The sequence below is a fragment of the Mus pahari genome, chromosome 10, assembly GCF_900095145.1.
Source record: "Mus pahari chromosome 10, PAHARI_EIJ_v1.1, whole genome shotgun sequence".
Classification (NCBI taxonomy): Eukaryota; Metazoa; Chordata; class Mammalia; order Rodentia; family Muridae; genus Mus; species Mus pahari.
Window position 1 is genome coordinate 16829784 of NC_034599.1, and position 17517 is coordinate 16847300.

The window sequence follows — 17517 nt, forward strand, 5'->3', positions numbered from 1 at the left end:
TTTTTCTTTTTCTTTTTCTTTTTCTTTTTCTTTTTCTTTTTCTTTTTCTTTTTCTTTTCCTTTTTCTCTTTTTCTTTTTTCCTTTTCCTTTTCCTTTTCCTTTATCTTTTCCTTTTCCTTTTCCTTTTCCTTTTCCTTTTCCTTTTCCTTTTCCTTTTCCTTTTCCTTTTCCTTTTCCTTTTCCTTTTCCTTTTCCTTTTCTTTTCTGGTTACATGAGCTGTTGATGTGCTGCCTTTTGTGGTTGCCAGGCTCTCTGGTGCTCACTCTGTTGGACCGCTCTGCTCAGATGTGAGCTGAGCCTCACAGTGCAGAGCCATTTAGTCAAGATTTCCCAGCCTGCCATGGTGGCGCGCCTGTGGGACCAAGGTAGAGAGGTAGTGGAAAGTACAGGTGCTCCTTGGCTGATCTGGAGCAGCTGTCTTGACAGCCATCCATCCAAGTTGAGCCCTGGGGAAGGACTGCATAGTTGGGACCTCAGAATTCCATCTAGAATTTTAGCATTAACAGATCTACTGAGTTCTTGAGAACAGCCAGGATAGTGTCCAGCACTTGCCAAAGTAGCTTTAATACTTTACACATTGGCTGTTAAACAGTGATATTTAAAAGGGAAGAAAAATGGGCAAACACAGTAGCATACATGCCTGTAATGCTAGCGTGGAAAGCCTAGACAGAGGGTCTGTAGTTGAAAGCCAGTTGTGGTTACACAGCAATACCTGTCTTCAGATACAACAATCCCATGAAAGTGAGCCACAGGACTGACAAGGTGGCTCAGCGGGTAAACAGGCTTGCTGCCAAGATAGCCTGAGTTTCATTCCCAAGACGCACCTGGTGACAGGAGAGAACTGATTCCCATAAGTTCCCTCTGGCCCCACTTATAAAACTGTGGTGTGCCTCACTCCAATAAATAAACGTAACCTAAAACCTTTGTAAGGAGCAGAGCTTATCTCTTGATTTATGTAATTACAGGGCTGTGCAGAAAACTCTGTCTTGACCTTTTGCCTTTTCTTTCTTGAAGGATGGTTCAGCAGTTTGGAGTGGACTTTGAGAAGCGAATTGAAGGCTCAGGAGATCAAGTAGACACACTGGAGTTGTCTGGAGGAGCCCGCATCAATCGCATCTTTCATGAGCGCTTTCCTTTTGAGCTGGTAAAGGTAGGTGCTCAGTCTGGAGTTGAGTCAGACACCCTCATGCTTAGTCTCTGTCTTGGCCTTAAAATTTCTTCCAAACCATGATGTCACGAGTTCCTGTATCGTGTCAGAGCTGTTGTCAGCAACTTGGTCTGAAGGACATGTCCCCATGGTCTCTGTCTTCCCAGATCACATAACTTAGAAGCTCTGAGCCCAACAGTAGGAAAGTCCATGTTTCTTCCACTGGTGGAGGAAGAAAGATACATGAGGGCCAGCGAGACAGCCCGCAGGTTGGGTACCCTCTGCTCTGCCCGACAGCCTCAGTTTGATCTGCAGGCAGAAGCACACAACCAACTGCAGGTTGTCCTTTGACCTCCACACACAGCCCTCCTATAAATATGCACTGACAACACACACAAATGTAACTTTAAAAACCTTGCACAATGCTAGGCTTACCGCAGTAACTGCAGAGTTGTGTGAGTTGAGGCAGGAGGAGACTGAGTTTGCAGATAACATGGCCTGCAAAAGACCCTGTCTCAAAAACTGAAACAAAATCCAAGCAGAAAAGTAAAGCAAACTGTCTTTGTGTCCTTTTCCTCTCAGGCCGTGGCTCTCACCTCATAGGTGCATGCGTGCCGGGGTGGAGATCAGAGAACAGCCTGCAGTGTCCCCTCATTGGTTTCTCTGTGTAGCCTTGGCTGTCCTGGAACTCACTCTGTAGACCAGGCTGGCCTCGAACCTAGAGACTGCTTGCCTGTGCCTCCTGCGTGCTGAGATTAAAGGTGTGCACTGCCTCTGCCACCCAGCCACTATGCACTTACTTTTAAAGCAAGGTCTCATTGTAACCCATGTTGGCTGTGTAGTCATGCTTGATCTTGACCCTCTGATCCTCGTATGGTAGGATTACAGGCGAGTGAGTATCAGCACATCCAGTTTGCTCTGTTGTGGGTAGGCCCAGAGCTCCATACATAGGTGGCAAGCATCCGGCTGCCATGAGAACTGCAGGCTGGCTTAGCCTCATCTTCTTAGACAGGATGTCTCACCTACCTGGAATGTTACCAGTAGGTAAGGTCTGCTGGCTGGAAAGTTTAGTTTTTTACTTATGTTTATGAATATTTTGCCTAATGTATGCTGTGTGTACCATGTACATGCCTAATTGCCTGCAGTGACCACAAGAAGGCGACCAGATCCCAGGGAATGGAGTTATGAACATAGTGAGCCATTATGTGAGTGCTGGGAACTGAACCTGGGTCCTTTGTAAAAGCAGCCAGTGCTCTTAACTGCTAAGCCATCTCTGCAGTCCAGAACGCTCAGATGCACTCAGGTCTGCAGGCGTAGTGGCAGGTTCCCTAACTTACTGAGCCATCTCTGTGACCTTCAGTTGTTTGTAAGTTTGAGCTGCTACGTCATCTTTGTGAAATACACTCACGGATAGAAACAGAGCTGTCCACTGTCCTGCCGGGAGGCGGCCTGGGCGCGGCTCCATGTGTGGTGGGTTTCTTCTCAGATGGAGTTTGATGAGAAAGATCTACGAAGAGAGATCAGCTACGCTATTAAGAACATCCACGGAGTCAGGCAAGTTCCATGGGGATCCCCATGTTCTCTTCCTGTCCATTCATGTGGGCCCCCCAACCTTCTGAGTCCCTGGCTAGTGAGGCCTTTAAAAGGTTCATGAATAGTTTTCAGGACTGTATAAACATCTTAGTCTTCAAGGACAGAGAAAGTGTGTGTGATGGCTCTGGGACTGTCCTGGGTCTCTTGACTACTTGTGTCCCCTAGGATACATGACCTTATTCTGTGAAAGCTGTAGTGATCAGAGGTTGGGTGGAACCAGACTTTAGTCATGCCCACAGGCCCCATTTCATCATGGGTCACTTGTGGGCCTCCTGGTGTCCCCTCCTAATTGCAATCAATGAGGTGTACCCTGTTCTCTAGCATCCCAAGATCCTTGGGTTACCCTGAGGGCTCCCCAGTTGGGGACTCTCCGGTATCCTACCACCCCTGCCCCCAGCATTAATGGGATAGTTTCCCTTGCCAGGGACCTAGCCATGCTTAGAAAGTGGCTGACCACACCCTTTGTTTCTCTCTGACTTATCTCTCCCTGCTTCCCCACTGGGTCTGGACGTTTTTAGAACTGGGCTCTTCACGCCGGATTTGGCGTTCGAGGCCATTGTGAAAAAGCAGGTGGTCAAGCTGAAAGAGCCCTGTCTGAAATGCGTGGACCTGGTTATCCAGGAGCTAATCAGTACAGTTAGGCAGTGCACCAGCAAGGTACCACACCTGAGGACGTGGGGCCGCAGGCTTGGTATCAGGCCCCAGGTTACCTCATTTCCAAGACTCCTACAGGGATGGGACTGTGTCAGTCTGGACCCACTCAAGAGGGGTTGGGGGAATGCTGGGCTTCTTAGAACCAGCTAGACTGGTGACAGGTCTCCTGGGATCCTGATACCAAGCCCAGCATGCATCTGGTGGAATGGGGATGTCATCTGGCTGTGTTGCTTTGCCGCTTGCTAGGGAAGCAGACTGGGTGCTCCTCTGCAGCTGTTGGAGGCCAAGGCTCCTGAAGCTTCACTGTTGTCCCCTTGACAAATGACAAATGCCTGCTTCTTTGGAGTGGGTCACTTCTCTGTTCCCATGGCACTGGGAAGAATATAAACACTGGTGGCATACTGAGAGCTCAGTGCCCAGCTTCACAGAGCTACTTGGGTTCCACAGTGGCTCTGCCAGCCTTCACTGTGCCCGTGCTGTCCTTGTTCCACCCCCACCCCTCCCAGGTAACTCCACACTCAGTTCTCATGGTCTTCAGTGAGGACTCTCATGCCCATTCTTCATGGGCAACTGCCTCCATTTGGCCCAAACCACCAGGCTCCTCTGGGAGGACTGTGTCCTGGGACAGCACTCTCCTGCCAAGCAGCTGGAGTGCTTGGGGGGAAGGAGAGGGCGTCTGCTTGTGCAACCGCGACATTGTCAGCTCTGAAACGGCAGAGAGCTTCTGCTTAAGCTGCCTGTCCTGCTGGAGCAAAGTCCCCGTTTGCTTCCTCAGCTTCTCCAGTGGGAAACAGAGCACCATAAGCCAGCCGAGCAAGGGCTGGGGTTAGTGGTAGGGTGAGTTTGTAGGGCACTTGGCTGGCTGCACAAGCTTGGGGTTCCATCCTTAGCATCCCATAGACCAGATGTGATGGCTCATACCTGTGATCCCAGAACTGGATCCAGGAGTTGGAAGTAGGAAGGTCATCCACAGTATATATACTGAGTTGGAGACTAGCCTGTGCTACAAGACCATTTCAAAAACTGAAGCCCAGAGGGGTTGCAGATTGACACCCTCTGGGCCCTTGTCACAGACATGATGATTTGAGATTTCTCACATGCCTTTGGCCCTATGCTGAGAGTGTCCTGTAGCACTTAGCCTTGAACTGTAGACCAGCCTGTGCTCCCCCAGGCCTTGCTTATCTCAAGCTGCTTCCAGGACAGATGTGGGCGCAGGCTTTTCTGCGTATGCACTAACCAGCTCATTCTCCTTTCTTCTCTTTCTCTCTTTCTCTCCCATCCTATGTGTGCATTTGTGCGTGTGGCCTGCACTACCCCTGGGTGTCTCTCAACCTCGTCCCGCCCTCCTCCGCATGACCAGGACGGGGCTCTTCACCCCCGACATGGCCTTTGAAGCCATCGTGAAAAAACAGCTTGTAAAACTCAAAGAGCCAAGTTTGAAGTGTGTAGACCTGGTGGTGTCGGAGCTAGCCACGGTCATTAAAAAGTGTGCTGAGAAGGTAACAGGTCTTGCTCCTCCTGTCCCTCATCAATTCCCACCTATCATCTCTTCATTGGTGTCAGCCCTGAGCATCAGGACAATCCTGCCTAGAGGGGACCCCTGCTGGGCACAGTGGTCACCTATGCTCACCCCAGCTGCCCTCTGGAACTTTGCATGGCAGGCCGAGTGGGGGAGGTACAGCACACACATCCCACCCTCTCAGATTTGGGGTCCAGTGGGGAAGCCTTTGACATGTCTAAGCACAGTCACATCTGTGAAGCCATTCTCACTCCTAGATGTCACCCCTTGCCACCACTGTGTCCTCCTGCGTGTTCCTGCATTAGGGTGCATTTAGCAGGATCTTTCCCCTCCTGGGGACGGTGTGGCTCGGGTCACTCAGTACCCCAGATAAAAAGGAGGGAGCCTGAGGATCGGCCACATGGTCGCCAGGTTCACAAAGATCGGGGGTGCTTTCCAGCAAAGGGTTCCCTGAGGTCAGTGACCCCGATGCTGGGCCTGTTATCCTGCAGCAGGGCACCATGCTCATTTGAATGCTCAGTGAGGGCTGTCAGTTTGTCCTGCCTGCACCTAGTGCTGGGCGGGAGGGGGCTGCCTGGCACCTTTGGGTAGCAAGTGTCACTCACCCTCTGCCACTTTCCATCTCCAAACGCTGGCTTTGCAAGCGGCTCTCAGCATGCACGGCGCCCTCTTGCCTTTCCCACTCCACATGCCCCTGACTGGCCTGCCCTTGTCTCCTGGCTCCCCTGGCCTGGCCACGAAGACCATGTCAGCTCAGCCCTTCTGCTTGTTCCCCAGCTGAGTTCTTACCCCCGGCTGCGAGAGGAGACCGAGCGAATTGTCACCACCTACATCAGGGAGCGAGAAGGGAGAACCAAGGACCAGGTATTGTACCAGTTCTTTGTTTCCTGTTTGTCTGTTCATGTCTAGCAAGTTCTGAGAGTTTAGTTCTGTGAAGTGATATTCTTCTTTAACTCAACCTGCCTTCCAAATAAATTAGTCAGCGACTGTAAGATGTACTTAATTAAGCTCTATGACACAATAGCTGAGTAGTTATTAATCTGTTCTAATCCTTGAAGCTAATCTGGCTACCTCCCAGCCATAATCTCCGAGGTACTTGCATCTTGGTATTGGGCTGGCTTTCTCTACTCCAGTGTGCTTCTGTGATGGCTCATCACGGAGACTCTCCTGTGGTGGCTCATCACGGAGACGCTCCTGTGGTGGCTCCTCACGGAGACTCTCCCGTGGTGGCTCATCACGGAGACTCCTTGCTTTCTTTACCCCTCCCCTGGCTGAGGTGAGAAGTCTGGCCTTATACTCTCCATGGCTCAGCCACTGGCAGGTCCGCTTTTATTGAGAAAACAGAGAATAAACGGACAGCTGTATTCACACAACACTGAGACAAGAGATACTTAGAATAGACATTACAGTACCACGTCCAGATTGCCACCAGATATGGGGACAGAGAAATTAGCATTTAAATAAGATAAGGATAATCATTTATTTATTTACTTACTTACTTAGTTATTTACTTTTGTTTTTTTGGTTTTTTGAGACAGGGTTTCTCTGTGTAGCCCTGGCTGTCCTGGAACTCACTCTGTAGACCAGGCTGGCCTGGAACTCAGAAATCCACCTGCCTCTGCCTCCCAGGTGCTGAGATTAAAGGAGTGTACCAAACATGCTTACACTGTGAGGTTTTTTGTTTTGTTTTGTTTTTGTTTTTTTTTAAGATATTTTCTTTATTTACATTTCAAATGTTATCCCCTTTCTTAGTTTCCTCTGAAAATCCCCTATTCTCTCCCCCCTTCCCCTGCTCGCCAACCCACCCACTCCTGCTTCCTGGCCCTGGCATTCCTCTATACTGGGGCATAGAACCTTCACAAGACAAAGGGCCTTTCCTCCCATTGATGGCCCACTAGGCCATCCTCTGCTACATATGCAGCTAGAGACACAAGTTCCACCATGTGTTTTCTTTGATTGGTGGTTTGCAGCTGTTTAATCTCATGTATGTTTTCCACAGCATGCATGTGGAGGCCAGAGGACATCTCTGAGGAGGTTTCTTGCCTTCTTTTTATGCAGAAGTTCTGGGGGTGGTGTGGGGTGGTGTCAAACTTAGTTCACCAGGCTTCCAAGGCAAGTGTCTTTATCTGCTGAGCCATTTTACCAGCCCCAGATCCATTCTGAGGCCTAGGACCATGACATGGCTAGTACAGCACTTGCCTAGCGTGCGAAGCCCTGGTTTCCATCTCCAGCACCCTGTCAGCAAGGTGTGGTGAGGCATGATTGTCATCCTAACTTGGGAGCAGAGTCAGGAAGATCTGAAACTCGGTGTCATCCTTTGACTACATAACTGAGTTCAAGACCAGCCCGGGCTACATGAGACTGTATCACCTACCACCACCTTCCCAAAAAAGAGAGAAAGGAAAAAACGAATTATTATTATCTGTGGCCACCAACCTGTATCCTGGCCTCCCCATGATGCATTGAGAAGTCTTCCACCATGATTGTTCAGGTGGCATTAATGTCTTTGTGCAACTACAGATTAGATTGTTCTATGCATGCAACTAAATCTTTGTTCATTTTCTCAAGACCGAGGTGTTCTCTTCTTTGCCAGGGCCATTCTCCATAGTGCTTCGAGGAGACTCCTTATGACTGGCCCAGTGTTCAGAGCCATGTGTCACCTATGGTGGCAGTGGTTGACTTTCTCCATTGTTGGGACATTATCTACTGTGAATATACTGTATCGTTTTAGAGCTGCCTCTACCTGCTGGAAGAATACTGGGGTATCTGGAACCTTGCACTTCCATACCCTGGGCTTTCATTAATCCTTCAGGAGGGGAACTGGAGCTATGCCTACTTAGTGGACCTAGATTGTGTTCCCAGCACACACATGTTAACTCACAATCATCTATGACTCCAGTCCCGGGAGCTCCCATACTTCTAGTGTTGCAAACGCTAGTCACACACAATGTGAAGGGTCATATATGCAGACCTTATACATATAGAGTAAAAATAATAAATCTAAAAAAAAAATAAATCTAATTATGGGGTCTCATTACAGGTGCTTAAATCTAAATTACTACAAGTGTTCATATTGGGCCCACCATGGTGTAAAAACTGGCTCCTTTGACTTTAAGCCTTCATTTAGTACTAGACCTCTTAGACACCCCATGGCCTAGGAGATATGGGTTTGATTGCAGGGGCCTGTCATTACAGTATGGAGAGACTGAAATCAGATCATCAAGAGTTCAAGGCTGGACAGACTGGGTTATGTTATGAGACTGTCTCAAAACAAAACAAGGGCAGAATACTTCTGTTATACACAAAGCCCTGGGTTCTATACCCAGCACCTCAGGAACCTTACACTGATGGCACGCTTGAGATTGCTCAGGAGGCGGAGGCAGGAGGATAAGGAGTTGAAGGTCTTTCTCAGCTATGTGATGAATTAGAGGTCATCCTGGGCTCTGTGAAGCCCTGTCCCCAGAAAACAAGCAGAAAGTCAAGATAATATACCCCCAAAACCATGAACACTTCCGATTGGTTTCCATCTCTGCTCCTGAGGCTGCTGCTGTTCTTCCTATGCACACAGCTCCTGGGATCCACTGTGGACACTACCAGGCTTCACATCGGAGCTGTGGGAAGACAGTGTTCAGGCCTTACAGAGCCAGCTTCAGGGACTCTGCACAACACCCTGCCCTCCCCAACAACCCCCTAGGTCTGTGTACGTTGTCTTGGTTATCACTGGGGAGCTAGAGACACACTGACCAGGGAGTATCTGGCCTTGACCCAGCAGAAACCTTTTGCCAGGGGAACCAGAGCCCCTCTGCCAGGAAGCCTGGCCTGTTGTTAATAGGAACTAGGGTGGAAAGCTGCCTGAGTCAGTAGAGTCAGTCCCTGGAGCAACTTCAGCCTTTGCAATCTAGGACCAGAAGCATCCTAGCAGACAGGGCTGTAATGAGGTTGGCAGTGGACTATCTTAACGGCATCTTTGTCTGCCAGATTTGAGAATGCAGCTGTCTCAGGTGTGGGCATGTACACACCTGCTGGGCCACCTGCAAATGTGATTGGGCTTTTAGTGTGTGTGGTACTGAGTTCCATTTTTTTTTTTTTTTTAAGATTTATTAGCCAAGCATAGTGGTGCACACCTTTGATCCCAGCACTCAGGAGTGCAGAAGCAGGTGGATCTTTGAGCAGGTGGACCATATGTAGGCATATGGTCTACAGTACAGAGCAAGTTCCAGTATAGCCAGGGCTACACATGGAAGACCCATGTCCATATCAGATGATAGATAGATAGATAGATAGATAGATAGATAGATAGATAGATAGATAGATAGATAGAGGACTGGTGAGATGGCTCCGTGGGTAAGAGCACCCGACTGCTCTTCCGAAGGTCCAGAGTTCAGAAAATCCCAGCAACCACATGGTGGCTCACAACCATCCATAACAAGATCTGACTCCCTCTTCTGGAGTGTCTGAAGACAGCTACAGTGTACTTACATATAATAAATAAATAAAACTTTAAAAAAAAAAAAAAGATAGATGGATGGATGGATGGATTTTTTTATGGGAATGAATATTTTGTCTGCATGTAATGTGTGTGTGCTACATGCATATCAGGTGCTTTTGTAGGCCAGAAGAGAGCATCATATTCCTTGGAACCAGAGTTGGAGACAGGTGGGAGCCACCATGTGGGAACTGGGAATTGAACCCGCGGCCTCTGGATGAACAACAGATGCTTGTAACCACTGAGCCCTCTCTCCAGCCCTCAGCCATACTCTTTTTTTTTTTTTTTCAGCCATACTCTTAATTTTATATTAGTATGTTTGAAAACAGAGCCACACATAAGCCAGGCATGTTGGTGCACATCATTAATCCCAGCACTTGGGAGGCAGAGGCAGGCAGATCTCAGAGTTCAAGGATAGGCAGGGCTACACAGAGAAATCCTGTCTCAAAAAAAAAAAAAAAAAAGGAAGGAAAGAAAAGCCACACGTCACCCATGTTGGCTTGAACTCAGAATGCAGCTGTGAGAGTATCTGCATAATATATACATATGTTGTCATGTGGGTGTGCTTGCATGCATACATGTGCTTGGGAGTTTGAAAGCAGCACTGATGAGATGCCAAAGGCTAGTCTGAAGTCATACGCATTGTGATTTGAGGCTGGCTCAGGTGCAGCTTGGAGGTAAAACTCTCTCCTAACATTTATAAATCCTGACTCCCAACAATGGCACTACCAATGAAAGAAGAGAATGAATTCCAATCCATTTCCATAACTCAGTAACATTAGGCCGCAGGTCACAGGTTAGGCAATGGCTCAAGGAAGGCAGCACCTCTCGTGATCAGCCCAGAAGGCTGTACCCATGCCCACCACATTGAGCTACTAGGCACTGTCCCCTTATCCCAGCCTTCCTGTGGCTCTCTTCTACCTACAGACCTCCTTCCCCTTGTCCTGGTGATTTAGCCTTCCTGCTACATCCTGTCTGGGAGAGCAGGGGGATGCACCAGTTATGTCTGCTGCCCTCTGCCGTGTGTGTGTGTGTGTGTGTGTGTGTGTGTGTGTGTGTGTGTGTGTGTACATACATAGAGTACTATGCCTACCTTGCTGTTCTGTACACTATAGTCACACACCCCTACTTTCCTCTAGATTCTTCTTTTGATTGACATTGAGCAGTCCTACATCAACACAAACCATGAAGACTTCATTGGATTTGCCAAGTACGTATACAGCCATTGTCAGAGGGGTAGCACCTATTCCCACCCCAGCACCAAGACCAGAGTGTTCATCTATCTGGTGGGGATGCTGGGCAAAGGGTAGAGCCATTTGAGAGAGCCTTGCGCTTTCTTTGCTAACTGACTTTTGTCACAGTGTCCTCACCTAGCATGTTGTCTGTGGACATCTCGGGGACAAAGTGTGTACTCTGTGGCCATTCTCAGGGAAGAGGAGGCCAGCCAGGTTCATACCCTGCAGGACTTCTCAGAGCTTTTCACAGTCAGAGCACAGTTCGGGCTCTGCCTTTCACACACTGTACACAGATACATATGCACTGTAGACTCAAAACCAGAACCTTGGGGTGGGATGTCTCCATTGTTAGCACTCGGCTAGCATGTACAAGACCCTGGGTTAGACCACAGGACCACACAAAAGACCCCACACCTGATTGTATTGGTCCTGAGTCAGCCACAGGCTCTGGACCAGCTGGGCAAACTTGGGTGCCCCCGGGGGTGTTCTGGTGGCTCATGCAGGTTTTCTTAGCTTTGGAAAATAGGATTCCATCAGGCAGCAAAAGACAGACCCTTGTGTTCATCTATACTACTGCTGTACTTCCGTGCCAGGTCCCCTGCTGGAGCAGTACACAATCCAGGCCAGGTCCACCTGTCCACAGGGAGTCCCTGTGTAAAGATAGACTGACTGTTAAGACAGTCCGCTCAAGGCTCTTGGAAGTCCAGAGGGTGACTGTGGGGCCTGACCTTAGGGTTTTAGAGACTTGCTAAGTGGGAGGGCCTGCTGGGCACAAGGCTTGAACTGTCTATTGTCTCTGGGCAGAACTTATGGAACATGTGTTCTGAGTGGGCACATGGTAGATGAATGAATGAATGATTGATCAGAAGCCCTCCCTGAGCACATGTAGCCTAGGGCCCTTAGCTGGGTGAGGTGATTTCTTCTCTGGGGTGGGCTGCATCGGGGGCTGGGGAAGGCAGCCTCTTTAAGCCCTGCTCTCCCAGCCGTGCATGGGCAGCAGAGTGGCCCCCATTGGTTGCTATCAGTTTCCTCACCTCAATGTGTCTGCTTCTCACACTTCATCCACAGTTCCTTCTCACAATCTCTCCTGTTTTTCCTTTGACCACTCCACTTCTTTCTCTGGATTCCGGGGCCTTCCCACTTACCCAGCTGTTTCTATACTGAGGAGCTGGTCACAGGGTGGGTATTGCCTGCTGTGTGCCTTTTTCCCTGGTGTGTGACCCGGGGTGTCCTCCCTGGGGAGCCTCAAACCTGTGGGGGATGTTCCAGAAGCCCTTGAATTACAACAGCCATTCTCTCAACCAGGGCCCCAGCCAGGCCTTGTGAAGAGGACTCTGGGTAAGACACCATAGAGCCTGCCATCTAGGGCACACAGATGGGGAGTAGTGGCCAGTAGCACAGCAGCCTGAGGGATGAGGACTGGGGAGACCCTCGCAAAGAAACCATGCAGTGGCTGACAGCACTGGACAGGGAGCCCAGGAGGCAGGACAACAGCCAGTAAGGCAGGACAGAGACAACAGCTGGTGACCACGCCCCTCATCAGGGAGACCCTGATGCCTGAGGAGAAGAGTTTAGGTCCCCTGCCATGGTCCCCAGAGTCTTTGCTTAGGACCATCACCATCTTGGCTGCTGCTGTTTGAGGGAGCCACAAAGCACTTACGTAACCATGGCCCTTGTCACCATACTGTGAATGATGGCTTAGCTTAGTCTCACCTTCTTCAGGATGGCTCATTATAGACAGGGCCCAATGGAAACACCCTGTGATGGCTGCTGGTGTGGGTAGTTGGTAGGGCACTTGCTTAGCATGCATGAAGTCTAGCACCAAATCAAAGGAGTGTGATAGCCCACCGCAAGGGAGATAGAAATAGCACAATTGGCCCAAAGTTAGCTTTGGTTGTATATCTGAAGTAGAAGCCAGTCAGGAACACAGGAGACCCTCCCTCAAAAAAAAAAAAAAAAAAACCAAAAACCTTTATAAACTTTATCAATTATTGTGATGTGTGCGTGTATGAGATACCAACAGAGGAGTACAGAGGAAACAATGCAAGGAAGGAAGGAAGCAAGCAAGCAAGCAAACATGGAAGAAAAAAAAAAAAAAAAAAAAAGTAGGGCCAGTAAGATGGCTTAGCGGGTAAAGGTGCTTGCTCTCCAAGCTGCATGACTAGTTAGATCCCCGTGTGCACAATGCTGTGCCCTCCAAAAAAAAAAGATAAAAAACTGAGCCCTAGCCGGGCGTGGTGGCGCACGCCTTTAATCCCAGCACTTGGGAGGTGGAGGCAGGCGGATTTCTGAGTTCGAGGCCAGCCTGGTCTACAGAGTGAGTTCCAGGACATCCAGGGCTACACAGAGAAACCCTGTCTCGAAAAACCAAAAAAAGCCGAGCCCTGGGAGAGTAGTGTCAGAAGAGCACCAGCTGGGCGTCTACGTGAGTCCTTCCCAGTCTAGAGTAAAGACCTGTCTCCTTCAAACACTCACTGCCTTTCTAGCAACCAACTGAAGCTTTGCTGCTGCTTCCTAGTCTCTGTGTAGGCTACCTGAGCTGCTGAAGTAGCCCAGCCTAGGGGTAGACTCAGGCTCCTCCTGCCTTAGCCTCCCCTCGGGCCCCTGGCTTGTATGCTCACTTAACTCCCAATTGAAACTCGGCTTGTTTGAGCTGCAGGCAGACTCTCAGACCAGCCAGCCGGTGGTGAAACCAAGTGTGTTGCTATTTGTGTCCTTCTGCAGGGGACCTGGGTTCTGTTCCCAGAGCCCACATCAGGTGGCTCACAACCACCTGCCACTCCAGGCTTCCAGTGCCCTCTGGCCTCCATGCACACCTGCACATGCGTGGCGCACATAAACTCATGCAGGCAGGCACACACAGTGACATACACACACATACATACACATGTACTCCCCCCATACATGCACATTTTTATAAAAAAAAGAGAAAACTATTAACCGACAAGTGGCAGGACACAGTTGCTTTCAGGTGGTTGTGTTATTGTTAGAGTATGCATCAGAACCAATAAGGAGAGTGGTGGGTAGCTACAGGAAGTATAGTGTGGTCTGCCCACAGCACCACTGCATGCAGAGAGCTTAGCACCTGGCATACACAAAGCTCTGTGTTCGTCCCCAGCACTTCACATACTGCATATAGAGGCAGCCTGGAGAACTTGAAGCCCAACAACCCCAGCACTTGGGAGGCTGAGGCAGGCAGATCTCTATCAGTAAATGTCCAGCCTGGGCTACATTGAGATCTAGGATAGCCAGGGCTACACAGTGAGAACCTGTCTCACGCGAGAGAGAGTGAGAGGAAGAGGAGCTAGAGTTGCTGCGGGTCTGTGGAGGGGAGCTCACACACGAGGCCTTGTATTTGGTCTGCTGCATCCTCTTCTCAAAGCTGAAGGTGCAGACTTGCTGCTGAGGAGGAGATGTGCAGGAACCGCCCATAGTGGGTTTGGGCAAGTCCTTCTGGCAGCCATTTGGCCAGTGTAAGCCCCAGAACTATCAGGGCTGGTGATGAGAGCCACTTGTAGACTGATAAAGGGCCAGTGGTGGGAAGAGAATGTGAAGAAGCCCCAGGTATGTTGTGCTCAGGGTCCCCTGGAACCAGCTTCCTGTCCCAGTCCCCTGTATCTTACACCTCTTCTTTGAAGCTCTAACTTCCAGTGACTTGTGGGAAATAGCTGGTGCTTCTGGAGTGGCCATGAGAAGGTTCTAGAAGGCAGAGTTAGCCAGATACACTTTTCTCATTTCATGTGCTCTAGCTGTTCTCTGTGTTCAGGAGCCATGCCCTTGCCTCTGCCCTTAGTGGGTCAGTGGGCCCCTAGGGAAAGCACCTGAGCCTGGGCCGCCAGGGCGTCTCCTTACCTCCCTCCCACATCTCATCTGAATATACCTTTTCTGCTTCTGTTCCAGTGCCCAGCAGAGGAGCACGCAGCTGAACAAGAAGAGGGCCATACCCAATCAGGTAGCTCCCCTGTCTCAGCTGTCTCCCTTCTGAAGACAGGGGCATACTTAGCTCATCATAGCATTTGATATGGGAACCCACACCTTAGTACTAGGCCACTCTGTCAGCTTCTGGGCCATGTAGCTGTTAGAACTAAGGCCTCCATAGGACCTTGGGGCAGATTGCAAACACCCAAAGACCTCATCTGACATCTGATGTGAAAATTTAAACTTGACCCTCAAAGCAGGAGATGTATTACACTGACCCCGAGGTGTATGTTTTCTAACTCTTGGCCCCAGGAATGGAGGCAGGTAGGTAGAAACCATGGAAGGTGCCACAGGCAACTCGGGGAAGATGGGGATGGTTTGAATACCACGCCTGGAGAACCCCAGGCCTCCTTTATAGTCCCACCCCAGCTTCAGAGGCTTCGCATACTTACAGATGGCTTCAGAGATGCCAGTGTCATGTGTCTGGTTGGGCTTGTTTTTCTGTCCAGTTTCTGCACTGTCCCCCAATTCCCTTCCCATGTCAGACTGGGGTGGGGGTGGGGCGCTGTGCTGTTGTATCTTGCACGATTTAGAGCCAGATGGGGAGAAATGTAACAAATGCATGATTTTGAGTTTTCTTTTTGTATGTGTGCTTGCCATAGGTAGTACATATGTTGTTGCTTTTTTTTGTTTTGAAGAAGATAATGAATTAAATATTAACACCATGAATATAATTAATAGCATGTAATTTTTTTCTTTTGCTGTTTTTTGTTCCTCTGCTCTTCCTTCTCCTGCCCTGTGCTTTCCCTGCATCCTCTCTGTCCCTTCACGTCCCTTCCATCTTTCCTGCTCTCCCTTGATTGACCCACAACCCTAACTTTACATTCTCAAAGGGGGAGATCCTGGTAAGTACCTGCTCCGTGTGGGAGCTGCCTTAGAGGTCGTAGTGATGAAGGAGGCCTGCCTTCACCCTCTGCTCAAACAACTAAACCATGCACTAACCTGGAGCTACAAGTCACCGCTGTCACTGGACCTCGCGCTGTCCTGGGGATCTGTTGCTCTCACAAAAATACTAACCCAATTGCAGCTCTCTGGGAGACACGCCCCTCTGGCTGGGTCCTAGCAGGTTCTCTTGGTGTCCTGTAGTTCGAAGATGGCAAATACGCATTCACACAGTGCCTCTGTCCCCACCTCAGCTTCCTAGACATGCAGATTTTGCTCAGGACCTGCTGGAATTCGTTCTTGCTGCCAGGCCTTATCCTCTCTCTCTTCCTGCAGACATCACTGACTGACCAGACCATGTCTTACCACATGGGGAAATTTGCCTTTCTGTGCCTGTGGCAGGCATGACTAAATGATCCAACACTCTTTCCTGTGATTTTCCTCCACAGTGAGCCCAGGGCAGACATTGCTAATCAATCCTGGCATTCTTTCTTAATATGCATACCATCGACTCCCCATTGTGTAGCTATTGTGACTGATTGGTTTTAATTTCCATGTGATACCCTACTCCTGGACTCACAGTAGGCGTGAATAACCAGGTTCCCTCTAGCCTGCTGCCGCCATAGCAGCTGGATAGTCAGTTCCACTCTCCCACTTTTCTTATCCATTGCCTGGGACAGATGTCACTGAGAGACGCCATCACCTTTCCTGCTGTGCTCAGAGTTGTTGCCATAGACTACTCCCACCAGTCAGTTGGTGTGTATCGTATTTGCCATCCTAACTGTGGGGAACTGTCTTCCTTTTGCTCAAGGACTGGGAGCTGGGGTTGTCAGAGGGTGTGAGGCCCAGCCCTGCTGCGTCCGTGTGGAGGTGCTCCCCGCAAGCAGCTTGGCCCCAAGCCCTGCCGACCCCTTTCTCCAGGATATTCCTGCCGCTACCACCATTCTCTGTAGGGATATTCTTGGAGTTTTGACCTTTTGCAAAGGTTGAGCCACATCTGTGTGTAAGTGGTGGGTCCTTGATGCGCCTGGGTCCTGGCAAAAGCAGGCTGGGTCAAAGTCAAAACAAAGAGGGGCCTAGGACCAGATCAGCGCCAGGCCTGGAGCAAATCAGTCAATAGCACATCTAGGTGGCCATTGTGCGTAGCCTCAAGATCATGAGCGTGGCCGGCCGGCCATAGCCTCAATTGCCTTGGCCATACTTAGTCTTCCAGGTGGTCTTCACCCAGAGAGGAAACCATCGTGGCTCCCGCTGAGCTCGCCTCTCGCTGCTACTTGCTGCTCAAGCCACTGGGATGGGTCCTTTCTGTTCTGCATGCCTGCATGCCTGTTACTGTATACCCCAGGAATGGGGATCCTGGCTGCCTTTGCTCTGCCACACCTCTCCCCTAGCTCCTTCTCACCCCAACTCCTTACGGCTGTGACCCTAGGTTCGAAATCTACCTTGGAGATAAGGAGGTACAGCCTTCGCTGTTCCCTGGAATCAGTCTATGTCTGTACTCGTGGGACCAGTGTTATCTGGGGCTACATTGGGGTACCCACACAGGTGGGGGGGTGGCGGGGAGGGAAGAGTGCTTTGGGGACTTTGCCAGCCTATGTAAAGGGCTCCTCCTTAGTGGAGGCAGCTGGGCTAGACCTCCAAGGGACAGAGTGACACAGCTGTTATACAGTAGTACAGAGACCCCACTATGTGTGATTAATCTTCTTGGGGTACAGTGGTAGCTTGGGCCCAAGTTTCTCTCTCTTGGTTGACATGTGGTGACTGAGGCTAAGTTCAATAAGCTCTTACACTGGGCTAAGACTGCCTGAAAGGACCCTGCCACCCGTCCCTGGCGGAACAGAACTTGGCTACAGGACCCCACTCACCTCAGGCTGGGTGAGGCTTCAGGATTAAGCAGCCAGCCAACCAGCCTAAGTGGTCTGGAATCGAGGTGCCCCTGGACGCTGAAAAGCCTTGTAGCTCAGCCCAGGCTGTGGAATGAATCTGTATGTCAGTCACTCTGTTTCTAGCATGAACACTAT

The 17517-nt window shown here is 49.9% G+C and overlaps 1 protein-coding gene across 16 annotated transcripts in view; it reads left to right on the forward strand.

Moving 5' to 3' along the window:
• Dnm2 (dynamin 2) overlaps positions 1–17517 on the forward strand; it is an 82614-nt gene that overhangs the window by 49984 nt on the left and 15113 nt on the right. For 3 of the 16 annotated variants that reach the window (XM_029543510.1, XM_029543505.1, XM_029543507.1), the window contains exons 8-15: positions 1017–1152; positions 2636–2703; positions 3261–3399; positions 5693–5779; positions 10541–10611; positions 11786–11815; positions 14537–14588; positions 15448–15459. In XM_029543510.1, the coding sequence (XP_029399370.1) occupies positions 1017–1152; positions 2636–2703; positions 3261–3399; positions 5693–5779; positions 10541–10611; positions 11786–11815; positions 14537–14588; positions 15448–15459 (595 nt within the window). Of the gene's footprint in view, positions 1–1016; positions 1153–2635; positions 2704–3260; positions 3400–4756; positions 4896–5692; positions 5780–10540; positions 10612–11785; positions 11816–14536; positions 14589–15447; positions 15460–17517 lie in introns of all 16 variants that reach the window. The other 13 variants (XM_021206992.1, XM_021206986.1, XM_021206989.2 and 10 more) reach the window with 6 other exon arrangements.